The following is a 20,275-nucleotide window of genomic DNA, read 5'->3' as shown; positions in this document are numbered from 1 at the left end:
AAGGGTTCCATAAAAATTATTTTTTTATACAACTTCGAATGCCACACAAGCTGACGGCCGACCTGATGGAAAGTGGTAACCGTCGCCTATAGACATGAGCAGTACCATGGATATAACAGAGTATACTGTTTCGCTCATATTACCCCCCATACGTTGCCATTCCTGAGAATTTAGATGTTATTCCTCTGTACCCTGTAAGTTCACGCCATATCCCATCCTTCAAACCGAAACACAGACATGCAAATACAACTGCTTTATGGTTGAAACACGAATGGGACAGAGGTAGCCAAGCAAACGACTTTTGTACAAAGTCTCCCTCTGGTTGCAAATTATACTTGCAGTCTATGATGAAGGCCTATTTTCAGCAGTGGACAGATAATGACTCAAATAATGATGATGATGATTTAGTACTTTAATAAACAAAACGTGAATATCTACTATTAGATTTTGAATCAGTTTACTAATCAACATTATTGTTAATACTGAATCTCATTATATTCCAATTATCAACGCTGCGCGTGGATGTCAATCATTAATTATTTATTAATACACAAATTATACAAAATATTAATACACGTGGATATCTAATAGACTTTGTATATCATTAATGCTTATGGAACATACTAAAACAAGGTTTTTTTTTTATTTTTTAAAGCGTGATAATGGAATGGTAACCCCACCCGCACTATCGGTATACACCGGCGGGGCACCAGTGAAGGATGATAGGTGAGGATAAAGCAGGTCAGTTAGCCCATCGTGACGAATTCAACAAGAATTGTTCACGATGGTTTCCAGGGGGGAACCACGTGGAAGTCAATCTAATAGGGCATATTGCTGGCAATGGGGCTGTCAAACTCCATTATCAACAATCCCTTTCCCCCCACTAAAACAATGTTAAAATTAAGTAAAAAATTAGCTGAATGCATGACAATATTTAACAACTGAAGCAACCGAATTTCATTCCCTATTATATAATAATAACTACTATATTTTAACCGCAATTTCGTCCATGTGGTCAGAATGTGTTCATTGACTAAGATAAAAAAAGTAGCCTATATCCTTCTCAATCCCAAATAATACGTGTATAACAAATATCACTGTAATTGGTTAAGTCGTTAAGGCACTATGTAACAAATAAACAAACTCACTTTCATATTTATATTATTAATAAGGATAATGCATTATATTATTATACCAATTGATATAACATAATATATGATATAATAAATAAAAAGTAATGAATTAGGATAATAAAACTATTTTGTAGATATTGTTATTAATATATCTTTCTTTGCGTAGCAAAATGCTGCTTGTTGCAGAGCAAAATAAATTATTCCGTTTATGTAATATAATGATCCATTCATATAGATGAATTCATTTCAAATAAAATAAGGATTTTAAAATAAAGTTTATTATTTTTTAGTTAAAATCAACAGCCAGCCTACGTTCACATGAAAAGGGTTTGCAACATCGATCAATCTTTTCCACTATTTAAAAACTAAAGAAGTATATATTCAAAAATATTGTAATAGAAACACATACATTCACCAGGTCCCTTAAGGATTGAAATAAAAATCTATAATTACAATAATTTAATGTAGTATTATTAGTGTATTTCATAGAACAGTCAACATACCCCAATATATTGTTGTAACTGTCAGTGTTTACCGATAGACGGGGATAACATTTATTCCTTCTAACACTAGTAAAATATTCCAGATTGTTCCCGTTGTTCCTCAGCCTGATGTTGTTTTGCACATACATCCTGCCTGATGTCAACAATGGACCGCAGTGGAACCTGGTGGTAGAGGAACACAGCAGGGTCTGCGAGAGGACCATGTGGAAGAGTTTCCTCTTCATCCACAATTATTTCGGCTTCGAAGAAATGGTAAGATAAATTCAAATTACAAATTATTTTAATGCTGTGTAAGTTCATCGAATGAGAACAGCTGGACAGATTTGACCTTTTTTTTTATATTCCAATTTTGGAACAAATATTATGATTTTTGTATAAGTCATAACTGACAATAAAAGCAACATTATGGCCGCCCCTTCCTTTCCCGTGGGTGTAGTAAAAGGCGACTATGGGAGAACGAGAGATGGGCAGCAGCGTCCCTCTTAAAACATCTCCACAACCTAACTGCAGTTGCCAATCTGTCTGCCTAACGTAGCAACTATTAGCAAAATTGCATTATATTTATTTATAATTTAAAATAATTTAATCACAATTTCCGCTATTTATTTATATTGCTAATATCTTTAATTCATTTATAATATAAATAAATATAACGACATAATTAAATTAATTTAATGACATTTAATGATTTAATTTCATTTTAATATTTATCAAACACAAAGCATGCTGTGGTTGCCTATAAATGTAAGAACAGTTAGATCTAATCTACATGTGTATAGTATCGAAATGCTTCACTGTATCTTATATTGGTGATCCTATAAATAAACACCTATAAAGGGAGACTTTGTACAAAAGTCGATTGCTTGGGTACCTCTGTCCCATTCATGTTTCAACCGTAAAGCAGTTGTGTTTGCATGACTGTGTTTCGGTTTGAAGGGTGGAATATGGCGTGAATTTACTAGGTACGGAGGAATAACACCTGAGTCCTCAGGAATGGCAACGCATGGGGGGTGTCATGGGCGAAACAGTATACTATGTTATGTCCATGGTACTGCTCATGTCTGTAGGCGACGGTTACCACTTTCCATCAGGTGCGCCGTCAGCTTGTGTGGCATTCGAAGTTGTATAAAAAAAAACTTCTCCAGAAGGACGCTTATGTAGTAGCAGTGGACAGTTAAAAGCTGATATCAGCATAATATAGGTTCAGCACGTTAAGTCCTGATAATGTATTTAAAATATGTTTCTTTTCTGCTTATATTTATATTATTATTCATGTTTTTAAATTACATTATAACTTCAAAGAGCAGATGAGAAAAAAATACTTTGTTTCCAAGATATTCAACCGTATATTTCAAAATTTCACTTGTGCTCTTCTCAAATATTTCGTAAATAAACATTTACTAAAGAGAAAAATTGCCACGAACAAAATTCTAGGCGTCAATAATAGAAAACATGTAAAATGTAAAATAATAAAACTGAAACTTCTAGAAATATGATCTCTGAGTACTACAAAACTAATTTACTTTACCAGAGGGAGACTTTGTACAAAAGTCGATGGCTTGGGTATCTCTGTCCCATTCGTGTTTCTACCGTGAAACAGTTGTGTTTGCATGGCTGTGTTTCGGTTTGAAGGGTGGGATATGGCGTGAATTTACAGGGTACAGAGGAATAACACCTGAGTCATCAGGAGTGGCATCGCACGAGGGGTATTATGGGCGAAACAGTATACTCTGTTATCTCCATGGTGCTGCTCATGTCTATAGGCGACGATTACCACTTTCCATCAGCTTTTTTGCCATTCTAAGTTGTATAAAAAAAAAGAAAATTATTTTTCTTTAGACATTAATAAGTAATTAAAAGATAAAAATTGAAAATATTAAGCGAAAATGAGTTGAAATATCGATAAAAGATGCTCAAGCGGACGTATGTCGACTAAATAGCTGGGTGACATGTTGAAAAGGGTCAAGTTCAAAAACCGACAAGCTTTTATGAATAGATTGATAAATGTAAAGGGACGAAAGAGGCCGTTTGAATCAGAAAATTTAACGTTCTATTGTTTCTGCCTACTCTAAGGGAGAAGGGCGTGACGTGTATATACCTACAGATGAAATAGAAATTCTATGAAACATCCGTTTATCTCTTAAAATCGTCTTCAAATTAGTTCCTATTTTGTATTCCACCAGTGTAATAGTGTTTTTGGAGGATTTTGGCGACCGAGTACGGGTAAACGCAGTGTAGAACAACCCCCCACTAGATGGAGTGACGACCTGAAATGCGATGCAGGGAGTCAGTGGATGCAGGTGGCTCAGGACCATTCTTTACGGCAGTCTATGGGGAAGGCTTATGTCCAGCAGTGGACGTATGATGGCTAAAATGATGAATAGTGTTTTTAGCAAAGAAATATCAGTGACAATACTAACATTGTCTAGTTACTTTCAAAATGTTTTGTTTACTAATTCACCGATGATATTTTGGGTAAATTGTAAAATTTACTAACAGAATACTCTCGTAAAAACGTGCCAATAATAATTTCTGTATCGCCCTATATATTAGTGAGATCAATAAACCAAATCTAAAACGTAATTCGCACTAAGAGCTAAGCTAAGCGAACCTCATTCAATTTAGCTCAATTAGCTTAATGTACATCCAAGTATAATAGCTACTCAAAGCCATACAAACTAAAATATCTAAACTAATATTAAAACTTAAAGATAAACGAAAGATTCTTACTATAATGTCATAAATGTAAAAGTTTATTTGTTTGTTTGTTACCTTATATCGCCTTAACGGCTTAACCAATCACTATAAAATTTAATATATACGTATTATATGGAATAAAGAAGGATATAGACAACTTTATCCTGGTCAGTAAACATATCGTAGACGCAGACGAAGTCGCGGGTCAAAGCTAGTATATAAAAATAGGACATCTCTTCACACCAACTCAAGAAGCGATGGTTAGCTTAGCTGGCAATTTCGAATTACTTAGCTCATGTCAGTTCACTAAACTATTTATACATATAGCTAAGTGAACGCTTAGCTCAGCTCTCTGTATGGCTTGCACTTTATTATGAAGCAATAGGTATGTTTAATCAGTAGGGTACGACCGCTGAGTAAATTCCCATTCGATCATACGATACAATTTCCACTGTCTATTAAACAATAGCGTCATATTAAACAATTTACTCCAGTTCCCACATGTTATATAACGTTACTGTGCCCACCCACGCGTTTATCTGGGGTGCTCTGATTCGTGTCAAATACCTGATACATGCTAATACGTTGCTTTACTCGAATTGTAATATTATTAATTTAGTTCATTGATTTACACGTAATAAAGTAAACAGTATACAAAATTTATACCGACAGAATTTATACAGAATCATTATATAAAATATGCTATAATATAAAATTATTTATTTATTTAACTAACTAATTATGAATTGATAATGATTTAAGCCGTAGCTAAAACTGACATTGCTGCAATTTTATTATTAAACTATTTATTGATTAATATTACAATATGAATATAAATAATTATAAACTACAGAATATATTAAATAACAATATTATACTAATAACAATTACGATATGAATACGTACGATAGAAAATACGTACTTATCGTGATATACTATTTCGAAAGTGAAAAAAGTGTTGTCCTCCTCTCTCCTACTTGCTGTGCCCAACAGGGTCCATAATTGAAACGTTATGTACTAATTATGTTATGGAATGCAATTAGAAATAAATAAATCTATTTATTGGTTTCCTATGGACATTGGTGGCGGAAAAAGGTCACCAACCATTTTCTTATTGCCCATATTTTTTTTTATACAACTTAGAATGGCAAACAAACTGACGGCCCACCTGATGGTAAGTGGTAACCGTCGCCTATAGACATGAGCAGTACCATGGACATAACAAAGTATACTGTTTCGCCAATGATACCCCCCATGCGTTGCCATTCCTGAGAACTCAGGTGTTATTCCTCTGTACCCAGTAAATTCACGCTATATCCCACCCTTCAAACCGAAACACAGCTACTGCTTCTCGGTTGAAACATTAATGGGACAGAGGTACCCAAGCAATCGACTTTTGTACAAAGTCTCCCTCTGATATATATTTATTTCTATATTTATTTCGATCAGACTGTTCATTTTGTTATTATATATTGGGTAATCAATATTTAACAAATCTGTTACTTGCCAAATATATATATTATAACTACAATATATAGATATTGCTATATATTACTCCCCCCCCCCCCCCCTCCTGTACAATGTGTTCTGTGATGTTCTTGTTGCAATTATCATTATACAAAGCTGAGACGTTATAACAGACTGTTTTTTGACGAATTACATCTTACAGAAGTCTATCCAAATATCTTGTCCACATGTGTTTTTTATGCAACTTAGCAAATGGCAAACAAATTGACAGCCCATTATGGACATTATTATGACCATGATATATATTTTATACTTTGATACTTTGTAATTTCATTGTAGTTTACTTGTAAGCGCTTACATCTTTGTCAAGCGTATAAATCCATCGTTATAAGATTAATTCTTACGACAGTTACCTACTAAATAAAAAAATGTGAATATATTCAATGCAAGCGTATGTAAAATTGCAAATGAGACTGCATTATCAATTTGGGTGCTCTAATTGCATTGTTACTATAGCTCAGCATAATTAATCTTAAAATTTATATATAACACTAAATTATTTTTTTATTTAACAGATTTGCATGGCAATACAAACAGTTATAAAAATGCAAACTATTAAAAAATATAAAATAGACATTACAAAATTAATAGACATTTGAAAATTACAATCTAGTCAATGAATAATAAAGAAAGCGTTATGACCTTGTAAAGAAATAGGTAATAATAATAAATAGACTTAGTACAGCGCCATCTAGTGACCAATCCATACAATATTTGTACTCATTAGGTACTAACAAGGATTTTGATTATGTTACAAAATTTTACATATTACTTAATATTACTAAAAATGTTATTATGTAAACATATACAATACATACATTTAATACATAGAAAATGTCCAGACAAACAAGTTCTCACGTTCCACATGACGAACGGTATTATACTTCCGTACCCTGCAATTTCACTGCCATATCCCACACCCTTCTAACCGAAATATAGCCATGCAAGCATAGATGCTTGTAAAAACACGGTTAGAAATGGTGGTACATAGTAAATAACTTTGTACAAAAATCTTATAAAACCTTATTCTAACTATTAATTGAAATGTTTCATTTTCAGTACGAATTATTTGTTGAGGTTTTAAAAAGTACAAAATAAATAATTACTATGTTCTTTTTAATACACAATGTTTTATTTTTAAAATTGAAAATGTCAAACGAACTGATAAAAGTGATAACCCTTGATTGCAGGCATGAAATATGCGTTGATAAACTGGATCAGCATATTTTATGATACATTCCTGGAAATGTAACAGTTCCGAAAATCCCTTTGTACACTACACATGTATGAAATTGATTAATTATATCCGTGATACGTTCAAAATAATAACATTCAGTAATTAGCCTCATTCAAAACAGTTGATTCACATAACGATTTCGTTTAAATGTTTCTTAATTAAATTTTGATGTTTTTTAATTATCTCCAATTAATATAAGTATTAGATAGAGTACGTATTTATCACTTTAAACTTCAGTAAGAAAGATTAATTAATTTATTTATTTTTATTTTATTTTATTTGGAAACAAACAATTTCTTATTACTTTTAATATGTAGGTACATATAAATAACATACAAATCAGCAAATTTTTCACAGGCAATTAGATCATATTTAACATTGAATAGATTATTATAATTATTTCAGCCGATAACTGTCCACTGCTGAACATAGGCCTTCACCATAAGGGGAGTTTTGCCAGTAGCTGCCACGCTTGGCAGGTGAATTGGCAACCGCACTTAGACTTTGGTGATGTTTTAGAAGGGACGCTGCTGTCCATCCTTCTACAATTAAGTTCTCTCAGTCTTTTTTTTTTATACAACTTAGAATGGCAAACGAGCTGACGGCCCACCTGATGGAAAGTGGTAACCGTCGCCTATAGACATGAGCAGTACCGTGGACATAACAGAGTATACTGTTTCGCCCATGATACCCCCCCACGCGTTGCCATTCCTGAGGACTCAGGTGTTATTCCTCTGTACCCAGTAAATTAACGCCATATCCCACCCTTCAAACCGAAACACAGCCATGCAAACACAGCTGCTTCACGGTTGAAACACAGCTTTGGTGCTGTTTTAACAACTCCCTCTGATATAAACATATACGAGTATATATGTTAAATCTACCAATATTTATAAAATAACTATTTTTCCAGTGTCTCACGCACACCCATCAGCTCGGTATGGACATGCAGCTATATGTGGCGACGTTGCCTCTAATGTTAGTGCTGGTGAAGTCAAAGACCCTCGGCCTCTCACTGATCTTCGCCACTGCACTAGCCTCCACAGTCTTGAGATATCTCGCCGTACACTGGTATCAAATCAGTATGTTCGTGTACTATGGCATATCGTGAGTATCTTTAAACATAATTGAATTTCTTTTTGTCAAAATGTATGAAGCAAATGTATATAAAATTTTGCCTTTTGCGCTTGATTTTCCCTATTTATCTCATATTGGATTTTTTTATAGATACCCTTCAATAGGTCATACGATTAATCACGACCTCACCTGATAGAAAGCGATGATTTTTTTTTATACCACTGAGGTGGCAAACAAGCATACGGCCCACTTGATGGTAAGCGGTTACCGTAGCCTATGAACGCCTGCAATACCAGAGGTATTACGCGCGCGTTGCCGACCCTGAAGAAACCTCTTTACCCCCCTTTTGAAGAACCCCATGCTGTAGTCTTTCGGGAAAACCTCGGCAGATGATGTGGTCTAAGATGAATATATACACGTATTTCTTATATAACAAACAAGCTAAAGGCTCATTTAATGTAAGATTCTTATCCTTAACTATAGGGAATAAAGACATAGTTAGCAATGGGAATCTAACAGCCCCATTACTAGCAATATACCCAATTAGATCGACCTCTACACGGTTCCTCCTGGAAACCATCTTCTTTATTAAGGCCAATAGACCTGCTTTCATTCTCGTCTATCGTCACTCACTGATGCCACACTGCGTACGCCGATAGCGCAGGCGGAGTCACCATGCCATTATCATTCATTAAAAAAAAGTAGTGATTACTTGCTCTGTGAGTATGTATGTGTATGTTATATGTATGTGTGTTTACATATACAGTAATGTCTGTGGTGCGGTTCATTTTTTTGCTATTTCAAGCTACATAAAAAAAAATATTTAAATATTTTATTTTGTTTAAAAACAGTTTTTTTTTTTTTTATGTTACTTATTTGATACGTAATAAAACGTCATGGTGCTTTTTATAGATTGTCATTTTTTAATATTAACAATGCCCTGTAAATTCAGTGTTGCCAGTGCATGGAGTTAGAAACACGATTGAAATAATGATATCCATGCAGATAATTTCTATACGAAATTACCTACTAGGTCTAATTTTGTGCAAATTTCTAACATTTACAATATATACATGAACAATACGTATAAACATCAAAGATAATTCTGTGCCTATAATAACATACATTACATTATTCGTATTTCAAACCAAGGTACGGATTATAATTTGATAACGACACAGCGGTTGAATGTTAATTAATAAAACGTTGGAACATATTAAAATGAGGAAAACTGGATTGTAATTGTAACCAGCGGTGGATATATCTTCCTAAAAGTGAAATGGGAAAATGCCAGGGGCGGCCGATTTGGTGAGGCGACCAGCAGGCTGCGGCTTACCTAAACGTTTATGATTTAGTAGCAAACCAATATATTTTCCCGAAGCGCAGAATTTGGAAATACGTTACTGGCTGAACCATACACGAGAGTAAATACATTGTATATTAAGAGTATGGGGACGAAATAAAAAAAAAATATATGTTTCTAAAAGTTTTAATGCCATTTTAGAAAGAAAAAACACAATTTGTCATTCCTTTTCATCAGAAGAATCTCATAAAATACTTTTAAAGAAACAAGCATAAAACTTAATGAGTATGAACATTTAAAGCAGAATGCAATACCAAACCGACTGGCCAGTACCATAACATTACACTAATATTAACAAATTCTTATTTCAAGCAAGTTTACCATTATCTTCTGATTAAGATATACTTTTGCTCAAAATAATAGTAGGTACCAGAGGGAGACTTTGTACAAAAGTCGATTGCTTGGGTACCTCTGTCCCATTCGTGTTTCAACCGTGAAGCAGTTGTGTTTGCATGGCTGTGTTTCGGTTTGAAGGGTGGGATATGCCGAGAATTTACTGGGTACAGAGGAAAAACACCTGAGTCCTCAGGAATGACAACGAATTTTTTTATACCCCCATGCGTTGCCATTCCTGAGGACTCAGGTGTATGGGCGAAACAGTATACTCTGTTATATCCATGGTACTGCTGATGTCTATAGTTGACGGTTACCACTTTCCATCAGGTGGGCCGTCAGCTTGTTTGCCATTCTAAGTTGTATAAAAAAAAGATATAGAATAAGATATAATGAAATGTGCTTTTAAATAAGTCTGTTTAATAAAGTCATTTTGCCTGATTAATTTAACACACTATAATTATCAATATCAATCAGCAATATCAATATAATCAACTAAATCAAATACGTAATGTCTACATAGATGGAACGAAATTATTCTCTGCATATTTGCTTATGCCTTTGATACATATTGGTAAATTTCCTTGCAGTTTCCACTATCATTCAAATGAATTCTTGGGGAACATTTTACTTTATATATCATAGTTACATAAATGCATTTAAATTAGTTAAAAAGTAATATTATCAAATCTAGATATACGCGAAACGAAATTAGATCTCTAGGAACGTATTTAATTTTCTCTAAGAAACATATGTGTGATTTTTTTACAGAATTATGTATATATGTAATGGCATGTAGTGATATTAAAAATTCCTTGAGAATGTAAACATACATATTTACGGCGTTTAGAGTAGAGACTCCAGGTCCGCGGGGGCATATGGCCTCGGTATTATTAAAACAGGTATCTTGCCGACTGGTAGAAATTTCTGGTGAAAACTGGTCTATATCTGGGCCTTAGCCCAGATATAGATCACCAGAAATTCAACTTTAAACGAAGCTGGACTTCTATCACTATACAGCGACGCAATACGATTATCTACCTTAGAAACAGTTCTGTCGGCAGTAACCTAAAAATAAATGATATAGGTATATATTAAATAAATATTTATTAACCTTCATAACATTGCATTTTTATGCAAAATATATGTATTGAATATATATTGAAAGGAATGTAAACTCAGAGAATGTATTACATTATATATGTAATGTATTACATTTTTCTTTTTTCATTTACTAGCTATCGATTTGTGAAGGTATTACGAATTCTACATATCAAGAATATGTAAAAAAAAATGGTACCTATATTATATTTTCAATCTACGACTGAATATATAGAGATGTAGTTATATCAAGAGACGTACAATGCATTATGATATTGAAATCATTAAGTATACATATAGGAAATGCACATAACAATAGGGGACTGATGCAGCGACGAGATAGTCTTAATATCTATTTAAAGTATATGACATATTACATGCATAATTTATTGCTGTCACGTAATAAAATCAACAATTATAATGAAGAACAATCGTTACACATTCTTTACCCTTAGAATATGACCAGTGGCATAACAATAAGGTTGCAGAGCGGGCAATATGAAACTGCAACATTGAGCTGTTTTAAATAAAGGCAGGGTCCCATCCGATGATTTTGCCAGGTGTCTTAGATTGTATAGTGACGTCACTGAGTATGATATAAAACTGAAAAGACTTTAAATGTACAAACATTTTGGTGCTTAGATTATTTAGATAGAATGACTCCATAGAAATGCTTAGAGAAATACTATATATAGGGTCAACTTTTTCATACATTTTTGCGTGATAAATAATTATGAGTGCATCCTTTATAAGTTCTATATTTATTTTGTCTTATAATTTCTGCATTTTTTTAATATGGAATCCTTCATTTTATTTATTAAATAATATGTCAAGATATATTTTATGTGTAAGTACATAGAAAACTGATAAAAAAAAACGAGTCGGTTAATTCGACAATAAGCTGACAAAAAGTTGACTCTTTTTTGAGGCTCCATACTCTATCTATATAATCTAAGGTCCTTATATGCAATTTTATGTAGGTATTTGTATTTAAAAAGAAATAGGTTCTTCAAGTAGAAATGCTAATCTGACCTTTTATCAATGTGAGTGTAAGTGAAAAAAATACATATATTTATTATTGTTGCAGAGTTCAGAAATTATTAGACGCAGCGAGGTACTCCTACATACTCCCCACACATCGCGCTACAATATACCTCATAGGAGTAGCCATGGCGTACTTTATGCGAACGAAAAAGTTTAATTTTACTTTGTCTAATGTAAGTTACTTTATAATTATTAATATGTAAACTATCAAAGAATCGACAACCGATGGGAAAGAAAGGTTCTTGAGTGGCGACCCCGTACGGGCAAACGCAGTGCTCCCACTAGATGGAATGATGACCTCAAATGCATTGCAAGGAGTCAATGGATTCAGGTGGCTCTGGACTGTTCCTTATGACAGTCTGTGGGAGAGCCTTATGTTCAGCAGTGAATAATGACATCATCTTAGCCATGATTATAATGATGGTGAATCTATCGACATTCTGACTGTTCAAATCGTCATTCACATCTTAAGGATTATAATATTTACAATTAACTTCGGAATAATTTAAGATTTGGTTTCACACACAACAAAAAAAAACCACTTCAATTGTACGAAATTAATATGATACTAACTAATAACTGTCCACTGCTGATCATAAGCTTCCCCCTTGGGAGGTCTTGCCAGTAGTTGCCACGCTTGGCAGGCGGATTAGTAACCGCAGTCAGACTTTAGAAATGTTTTAAGAGGGACGCTGTTGCTAATCCTTCGCCCTCCCTTAATCGGCTCTTACGACACCCACGGGAAAGGAAGGCGTGGCTTCTTCTATGCCGGGATCACACAGCCATAGTACTATATAAATAATATAAATAAATAATTATCAATATACACTCCTCGCAAAAATTAAGGGAACATAAAAATTTTTGAAATTTTTGGGTGATTTTCAACAGGCTGTATTTCAGTGAAAAATAATCGTACAGGAAATTTAAAAAAAGGGTTTTGAAGCTTGAAAACTCTAGTTTTCAGATTTTTTGGTGAAAAAATTTTTTGAGCTCCGGTTTCCATGCAATTCTTAAACAAAGCTGAAAATAATTTTTTTCTACATTTTCTAGGTTTCGTTTTTCACTCTATGGGCATGGAAAAATTTTTTCGAGCTACTCCATTGTATAGGTCTCTTAGCGTGTTTATTCAGCTTCAAAAATCGCTTTGGATGGCTCAATTACGACCATTTGTCTCCGAGATATCGAACTTTGAATGCAAAAACATCCTTTTCCATTCAACTGCTAATATCTCTGGAACTACTGGTCGCACAGCAAGCGGGCGCCGAGTTTCTTTATCTGATAAAATTTTCTTGATTTTTTTTCGATTTTTTTTTTAATAATGAATTTTTAAAAACAAAAAATTGAGTAAAAAGTGAAAAACAAATGAAATTATTGATTTTTGAATGGATTAGGGTGAGTTTAAGGGACAAAAACCTTGTTCCCTTATTTTTTCCCAAATTTCAATCAATTGGTCCGGGAAAAACCGTTGAACCGATTGCTCCAGGAATTTAGGGGGTTCTTAAAGGAACAATAGACTGTAAAATTTTCCTCAAACCTTAGCTTTCCCGCCCATATTAGCGAAGATACAGCCAAGTAACCAAAAAAGGAGAAAAAGTCACTTTTTTCCACTTTTTTCAATTCAATGTTAGAGGTGGAAAAAAAAACAGGGTTTTTTTAACTCTTGACTGTGCTTAATTGGAAATTTTATGCAGATAAAGAAACTCGGCGCCCGCTTGCTGTGCGACCAGTAGTTCCAGAGATATTAGCAGTTGAATGGAAAAGGATGCTTTTGCATTCAAAGTTCGATATCTCGGAGATAAATGGTCGTAATTGAGCCATCCAAAGCGATTTTTGAAGCTGAATAAACACGCTAAGAGACCTATACAATGGAGTAGCTCGAAAAAATTTTTCCATGCCCATAGAGTGAAAAACGAAACCTAGAAAATTTAGAAAAAAATTATTTTCAGCTTTGTTTAAGAATTGCATGGAAACCGGAGCTCAAAAAATTTTTTCACCAAAAAATCTGAAAACTAGAGTTTTTAAGCTTCAAAACCCTTTTTTTAAATTTCCTATACGATTATTTTTCACTGAAATACAGCCTGTTGAAAATAACCCAAAAATTTCAAAAATTTTTATGTTCCCTTAATTTTTGCGAGGAGTGTATAATTGATTAAAAAAATTTTATTCTTATTTTTATGATTACAGAACCAAGTGAGGTTATTATGGGCAACTTGCCTTAGCCTCGCCATCTATACTATTGTCAGTCCCTACAAGATGGGGCTGGAGGGCTACCAGTATGATCCAGATCAGGCCGCCACGTTCGCTACCTACTCGCCGATCCTGTGGGGGATTTTCATGTGTATAGCGCATTGGGCCGTTTCTAATAACTATGCTAGTAAGTACCTTATTCTAATTTCAAAATGTCGATATGAAGCCTTTAAAGAACATTGTTATCGAAAGTGATTCAACATTTTTTAATATTTCTGATTATTTAAAAACTTCTCTGATAGCAAACTTCGTTAAGCTTTATTATTTTCAAAACTTATGTCCATTTTTTTTATCCGATGTCTATAAACTTGATTGAACACTCTAAATTTACAATTAGTTACAAAAAACTTTATTAAGTCACAAATATTTTATTAGTTTGAAAGGGTTTCTAAGAGAGATATTCTTTTATAACTGCTCTTATCGTATCCGCCTTTATACATAGGCCTCCTTTTCCTGTCTCCATGCTTGCATATCCTTAACCACTTGCATCCATCTCGTGTCAACTTGTTGGTACATATTATCCAACCATTTCTTGGATGGGTCATTCCTACCAAGGAATTATTAACAATGCCCCTATTATCACGAGTTATTATAACTCATGCACTTCTTTGTAGTTAGAAGAATTACTTTTATGCAATTCATAATAAAGGTTCTCTCTAATATAATAATTTATAATCAACTAGCTATTACCCGTGACTTCGTCTGTATGACCAGGATATCTTCACTGACCGGAATAAAAGTAGCCTGTATTCTTTTCCATCCCATATAGCCCCTATATATAAAATTTCATGGTGAATAGGTAAGCCATAAAGCCACCTTCATAATATTTCAAAGGATAAAAATGTAACAGTAATTACTGAATTGCTTGCTTGACAGCAACCAGAAAGTCGAAAAATCAAATATCAATCCAACATAAGTATGTTTGAATTCTGATTCGAGTGTTTAGGAAGGATTTTTAAATGCACTGTAGAGATCTTGTGCGCATTCTTCGAAATTAATTACACACCTGTAATTAATAACATATACTAACCATGCTAGAATGAAGACCCTTATTACAAAAAAAAAAAACAAAAACTAAAACATTTTAAAAACCAATTTTAACTATTGAAGTGTTTTATCGCTTACATTCAAATTAAGAATTTAGTGCAAAACAAAAAACAAAACAAGAGCTATAAAAGGTCTTTGAGAGGTTTGACGTTTTTATGAATAAGAGAATCAGACTTTAGCTTCTAACTATAGCTGATAATTCAATGAACCTCCTTGCAAAGCGCTAACTAGAACATTACCTCTTGTGTTACTACTGTAAAGCAGCTATGTTTGCACGACTGTTTTGGTTTGAACGGTCACCTGTATTACTATTATAGTAGTCCATAAGTTACGTAGGCGTTTTACCAACAAACAGATTGTATGTTTGTTCCCACTTAAAAAAGCAAGATTAATGCGATTTGACTGTAAAATAATACATCTTACATTACAAATTTCAGGCTTTTTAACAACGATACTCGAATTGCGAGTGTTCAAATTCTTCAACAAGATAGCGTATGGAGTTTACCTGACCCAGTTCCCAATTTTCTTCTACAATGTTGGAGTTCAGAGACACGCGGAATACTATTCACCGTTACTTCTGGTAAGCAGTATAGATATTTGTAGAACTATTGGTCTACTTGAACCTAAGAACAAGAAATTACATAAAAGGAAAGATAAAATAAAAACTGTAAATCATATAGTTGCCTCCTTTCTTCTTATGCAAATATAATAAGTAAAAAGAGGGCGGAAGATACACCATCAGTTGCTATTTTTCTCAATTTATAGCAGGCTAGTGTATGGAAAATGTTATACGGCCGTATAACCCTACCAAATTCAGACACATCCTGCTTGCATACATTGTACATAAACTGTGTCGAATATATAATCTAGTAATGTAAATGAACAAAATTTTTACATACACATGTCCTTAGACTTGACGGAGATACGTCACAGAGTATTCTGTTTGCCCACAGTGCTGTTCGTGTTTATAAGCGACGGTTATCACTTTCCATCAGAAAGACCGTCAGCTTGTTCGACATTCTAATATTTTATAATGAAAAAATAAATAAACCAAAATATACAATCCCATATAATTTTTCATACTAAATTACTAATAATTTATATATTAGATTATATTCAATAGTGCAGCACCTACCCTTTGTCTTATTTTTTTCTTTTCTCAATGTCCTCTACCCAAAGATTGTATGGAAAAGATTGTTTAACGATAAAACCGCCTTTTTTTATCACTTCTCATTAAAATTAATTGTATTTATTACGAGTACATTATAGTTGGTGCAATAAAGTGTAAAATAAATAAATAAATCCACTCAAAGTGAAATCGAAATCAATAATAACCTTTGAAGGGAATATTCTACCAGCAAAACTAAACGCTTTTACCAAAGAAACAACAACGTCAAAAAAATTTGATACTCCCATACTAACACGACACGTTTAGCTGTTTACTTAATGTTACTGGCAAATTGGACTTTTTTTATATATTTAATGTTATATTCTATTTCATATATTTTTTTATCATTCCTTCTCTATACCTATAAATATAAAGTTTACATGACGTATGTGAGAATTCGAAATTTTAATAGAGGAGAGTCAGATTTTTTTTATTTTTAAACGACTTAAAAAACAGAGGAAGTTATCAATCAGTTACCTCATAACTCCATCAGTTATAAATTAAAAATTCCCTGTTTACCTGAATGGATATATTTTCAGATTGGACCTTCTATGGGACCAATCTAATATTTATCAAAATCGGTTAAGTAGTTAAGTTGCCACAACTGAATTCTGCTTTTTGTGGAACACTGATCTTAATTTTAAATTATAGAATATTTGGTACACGAAACTTCTATCCTACTACTATGTTCTACAGGACAGGAAGATTTTTAATTCTATCTACCGTTAATTTATTCGATTTCACTTATATACTTCTCTCCTGTTTCGATATAACTTCATTATATTAACCGCAATAGCAATTTTTCTATATTTTGGTGTCAAGACACAATTATAAACTGCTTAGTTTCCTTATAATTAGCCTTACCTTACATAACCATTAATTGTGCCTAATAAGACTGTTTCTATATTTCAGCTTCACGCTCCAGAAATGTTAAGCATCCTAGTAATATCAATAATGACGACTGTAGCCATCGAGATGCCATTCAACCAAATCTACAGGATATATTTCGGTAAACACTACTTGTATATGTAAATATATATATATATATATATATATATATATATATATATATATATATATATATATATATATATATATATATATATATATATATATATATATATAGGCTATTGCCTATATTATGGAATTTATTCTAGAAAGTTCTTATTTTTCCTTGCATATATACACACTTCAGTATTAATATTTATTTATGTTTCTTTTTTCAGGAAAATCTCAGATTAAATTAAAAGACAAATAAACGCATGGACGTCAACAATTAGCATAAGATTAGAATAAAATGTACATATAAGTATAAATACTTAAACTAAGCCAAACATCACGTAATTAGATTGTAGATAACTTTGATAATTTTTATACCTGATGATTACATTAAGAATAGAAGACGATGAGTTATTTAAATGAAATAAAGGAAAAATTAAAAAAATATATTAATTTATTAACTTTGTTTCATTTTTTACATATTTAACCTTAACTACTAGAATTATTTAAAATACGAATACTATAATTTATCTAGAGTGTAAGTTCAACGTCATTTGATTTTAAAAATGTTTATTGTCTTTTTTTAAAAATGGAAAATTTCCATTAGTGTCAAATTGCCACTCGTTACAATTATTCGATATTCGTCGTCATCAAATGAAGATAGTAAATAAAAATTTTCATGTAAAACTTTTAATAATTACTTCAACACGTAATTGTTCAATTAGTATACGGTATACCTTTTCAAAAGGTATCTTTTTTTTTAAATGCGCTGCAGCGCAGTGTTAAAAATTAAACATCACTATTTCCCTTTTACATTTATAAACATTAGACTGTCATATACGCATTCTAACAAAATGGAAGAAGTTTATAAAATGATTTACTATATATAATACAATATGTATCTGAATTCAATAAGAGAATTTATGTACAAAACACATAAATTGTCTTAGCGAAAAATATAACGACTTTTATAAATATGGATATCTCGTCATAGTCGTAGAATACTGACGGATCTGACAAATATAACATATAAAGATCCGTCAGTGTTCTACGACTATGACGATCTATCTAAAGTAAAAATATAAATTCAAATTAACGAATTAAATTTTACCATTTGTTTTCTTTAAACTCTTCATAGAAATAATTAAATATACCAAATTAGTTCGAAGACAGTACAAATACAAGCCTTTATGATCTAAATACAGTAGATATAAGTAATCTATCATTTTCATTCTGCCCTTGTACCATGGTGATAATACAATACCTACTTTTTCAATGCATATCTCTAATACGGCGCATAAGATTTCCCCCTAAAACGAGGAATTATCCTTATGGGAATACCGCAAATTCTTATATATTATTTCATAGCCAATATTAATATACGAATATAACTTATATTCACGTATAACAAAAAAAAATTATTTATTTATTCATTATCATCTATCTATCTTCATGTTGAGTCCCTTACGGGATAAGCAGAGAGAACCTAGTGCCAAAGACATCTATCCTCGCATACATCTCTTGTTTCCTGCACTTTCATAGTATTTCATCGTCATTTCAATTGTTGAACACAAATTTCTCATAGATGCAGATATGCATTTAATCTAGCTTTGTTTATGCAACTTAGAATGTCAAACAAGCTGACAGCCCACCTGACAGAAATTGGTACCCGTCGCCTATAGAAATGCTCAGTACCATGGGCATAACAGATTATACTGTTTTGCCCATGCGTTGCCATTCCTGAGGACTCAGGTGTTATTCCTCTGTACCCTGTAAATTCACTGCCATATCCCACCCTTGAAACCGAAACACAGCCATGCAAACACAATTGCTTCACAGTAGAAATACGAATGTGATAGAAGTACCCAAGCAAACGACTTTTGTACAAAGTCTCTCCTGTATAGCTACTATAGGACTGGCCTATACAGGATATATATATATATATATATATATATATATATATATATATATATATATATATATATATATATATATATATATATATATCTATGGAATAATCATAATACGGTTGTCTTCTTTTTTCTCGTCCGCACTCAGCACGCTGTTCAATATTGACAGCACTAAATAATAGGTAAATTATAATCTAAAGTCCATTTCACTACAACGTTTAATGATGGTTACTACTTTTTACAATTTATGAGCGTTCATAACTTTGGCTTACCGAAGTATAGCAATGTCGTAATTAATTGCCAATCTTCAAAAACAAATGAACATCTTTCAATGTTTCTGGCTGATTATTTAAAAAGATCTCTGCTGGTGTTGCCATACTTTGTTATGAATGCTCTTGGTATCATATATAATAAATAGATTCTTAGTTAATTTTAAACTTTCACGTAAACAACGCATAAACAACACATATTTTAAATACACAATCGAGACTTAAAGCGGTGAAAAAAAAACCTTTGCGGGTAAATACAATAGTACCTTCTTTATTGTCGACTTTTTTCAATAAATAGAAACTTGTTTTTTTTATATTACTATTAAAACAAGTATGTAATTCTACTTAAATTTTATAATTTTCAATGATAGTCAATTTGAAATGGCCAAGGTTTTTAGATACATTTTGATGCTGATCATATTATCTTGCGTACTATAATTTAATGTAAATACTATATGAAATATTTACTAAATTAAAAAACTTAATTATATTTTTAATATTATTTAATGGCGAGATTAATATATATTTAAAAATATATTTACAATATCTTTAATATATTAGTGTATGTCACTTATAATTATAAGAATGTGCTACTAATAATAATTAGTACCCTAAGAAAT

The 20,275-nt window shown here is 32.4% G+C and overlaps 1 protein-coding gene across 1 annotated transcript in view; it reads left to right on the top strand.

Moving 5' to 3' along the window:
• LOC113523394 (nose resistant to fluoxetine protein 6-like) overlaps positions 1-17,933 on the top strand; it is a 43,813-nt gene extending 25,880 nt beyond the window's left edge. The window contains exons 6-12 of the mRNA XM_026909351.2: positions 1,720-1,888; positions 8,011-8,204; positions 12,059-12,188; positions 14,200-14,389; positions 15,747-15,889; positions 17,390-17,486; positions 17,704-17,933. Of these exons, the coding sequence (XP_026765152.2) occupies positions 1,720-1,888; positions 8,011-8,204; positions 12,059-12,188; positions 14,200-14,389; positions 15,747-15,889; positions 17,390-17,486; positions 17,704-17,735 (955 nt within the window). The 3' untranslated portion in view covers positions 17,736-17,933. The remainder of the gene's footprint in view (positions 1-1,719; positions 1,889-8,010; positions 8,205-12,058; positions 12,189-14,199; positions 14,390-15,746; positions 15,890-17,389; positions 17,487-17,703) is intronic.
• Positions 17,934-20,275: the final 2,342 nt, after the last annotated feature.

This window comes from Galleria mellonella, unplaced genomic scaffold, assembly GCF_026898425.1.
Source record: "Galleria mellonella isolate WM207_F2 unplaced genomic scaffold, CSIRO_AGI_GalMel_v1 utg300, whole genome shotgun sequence".
Lineage (NCBI taxonomy): Eukaryota > Metazoa > Arthropoda > Insecta > Lepidoptera > Pyralidae > Galleria > Galleria mellonella.
Note: the sequence above shows the minus strand (reverse complement) of the source record. Positions and strands in the feature narration are given on the sequence as shown.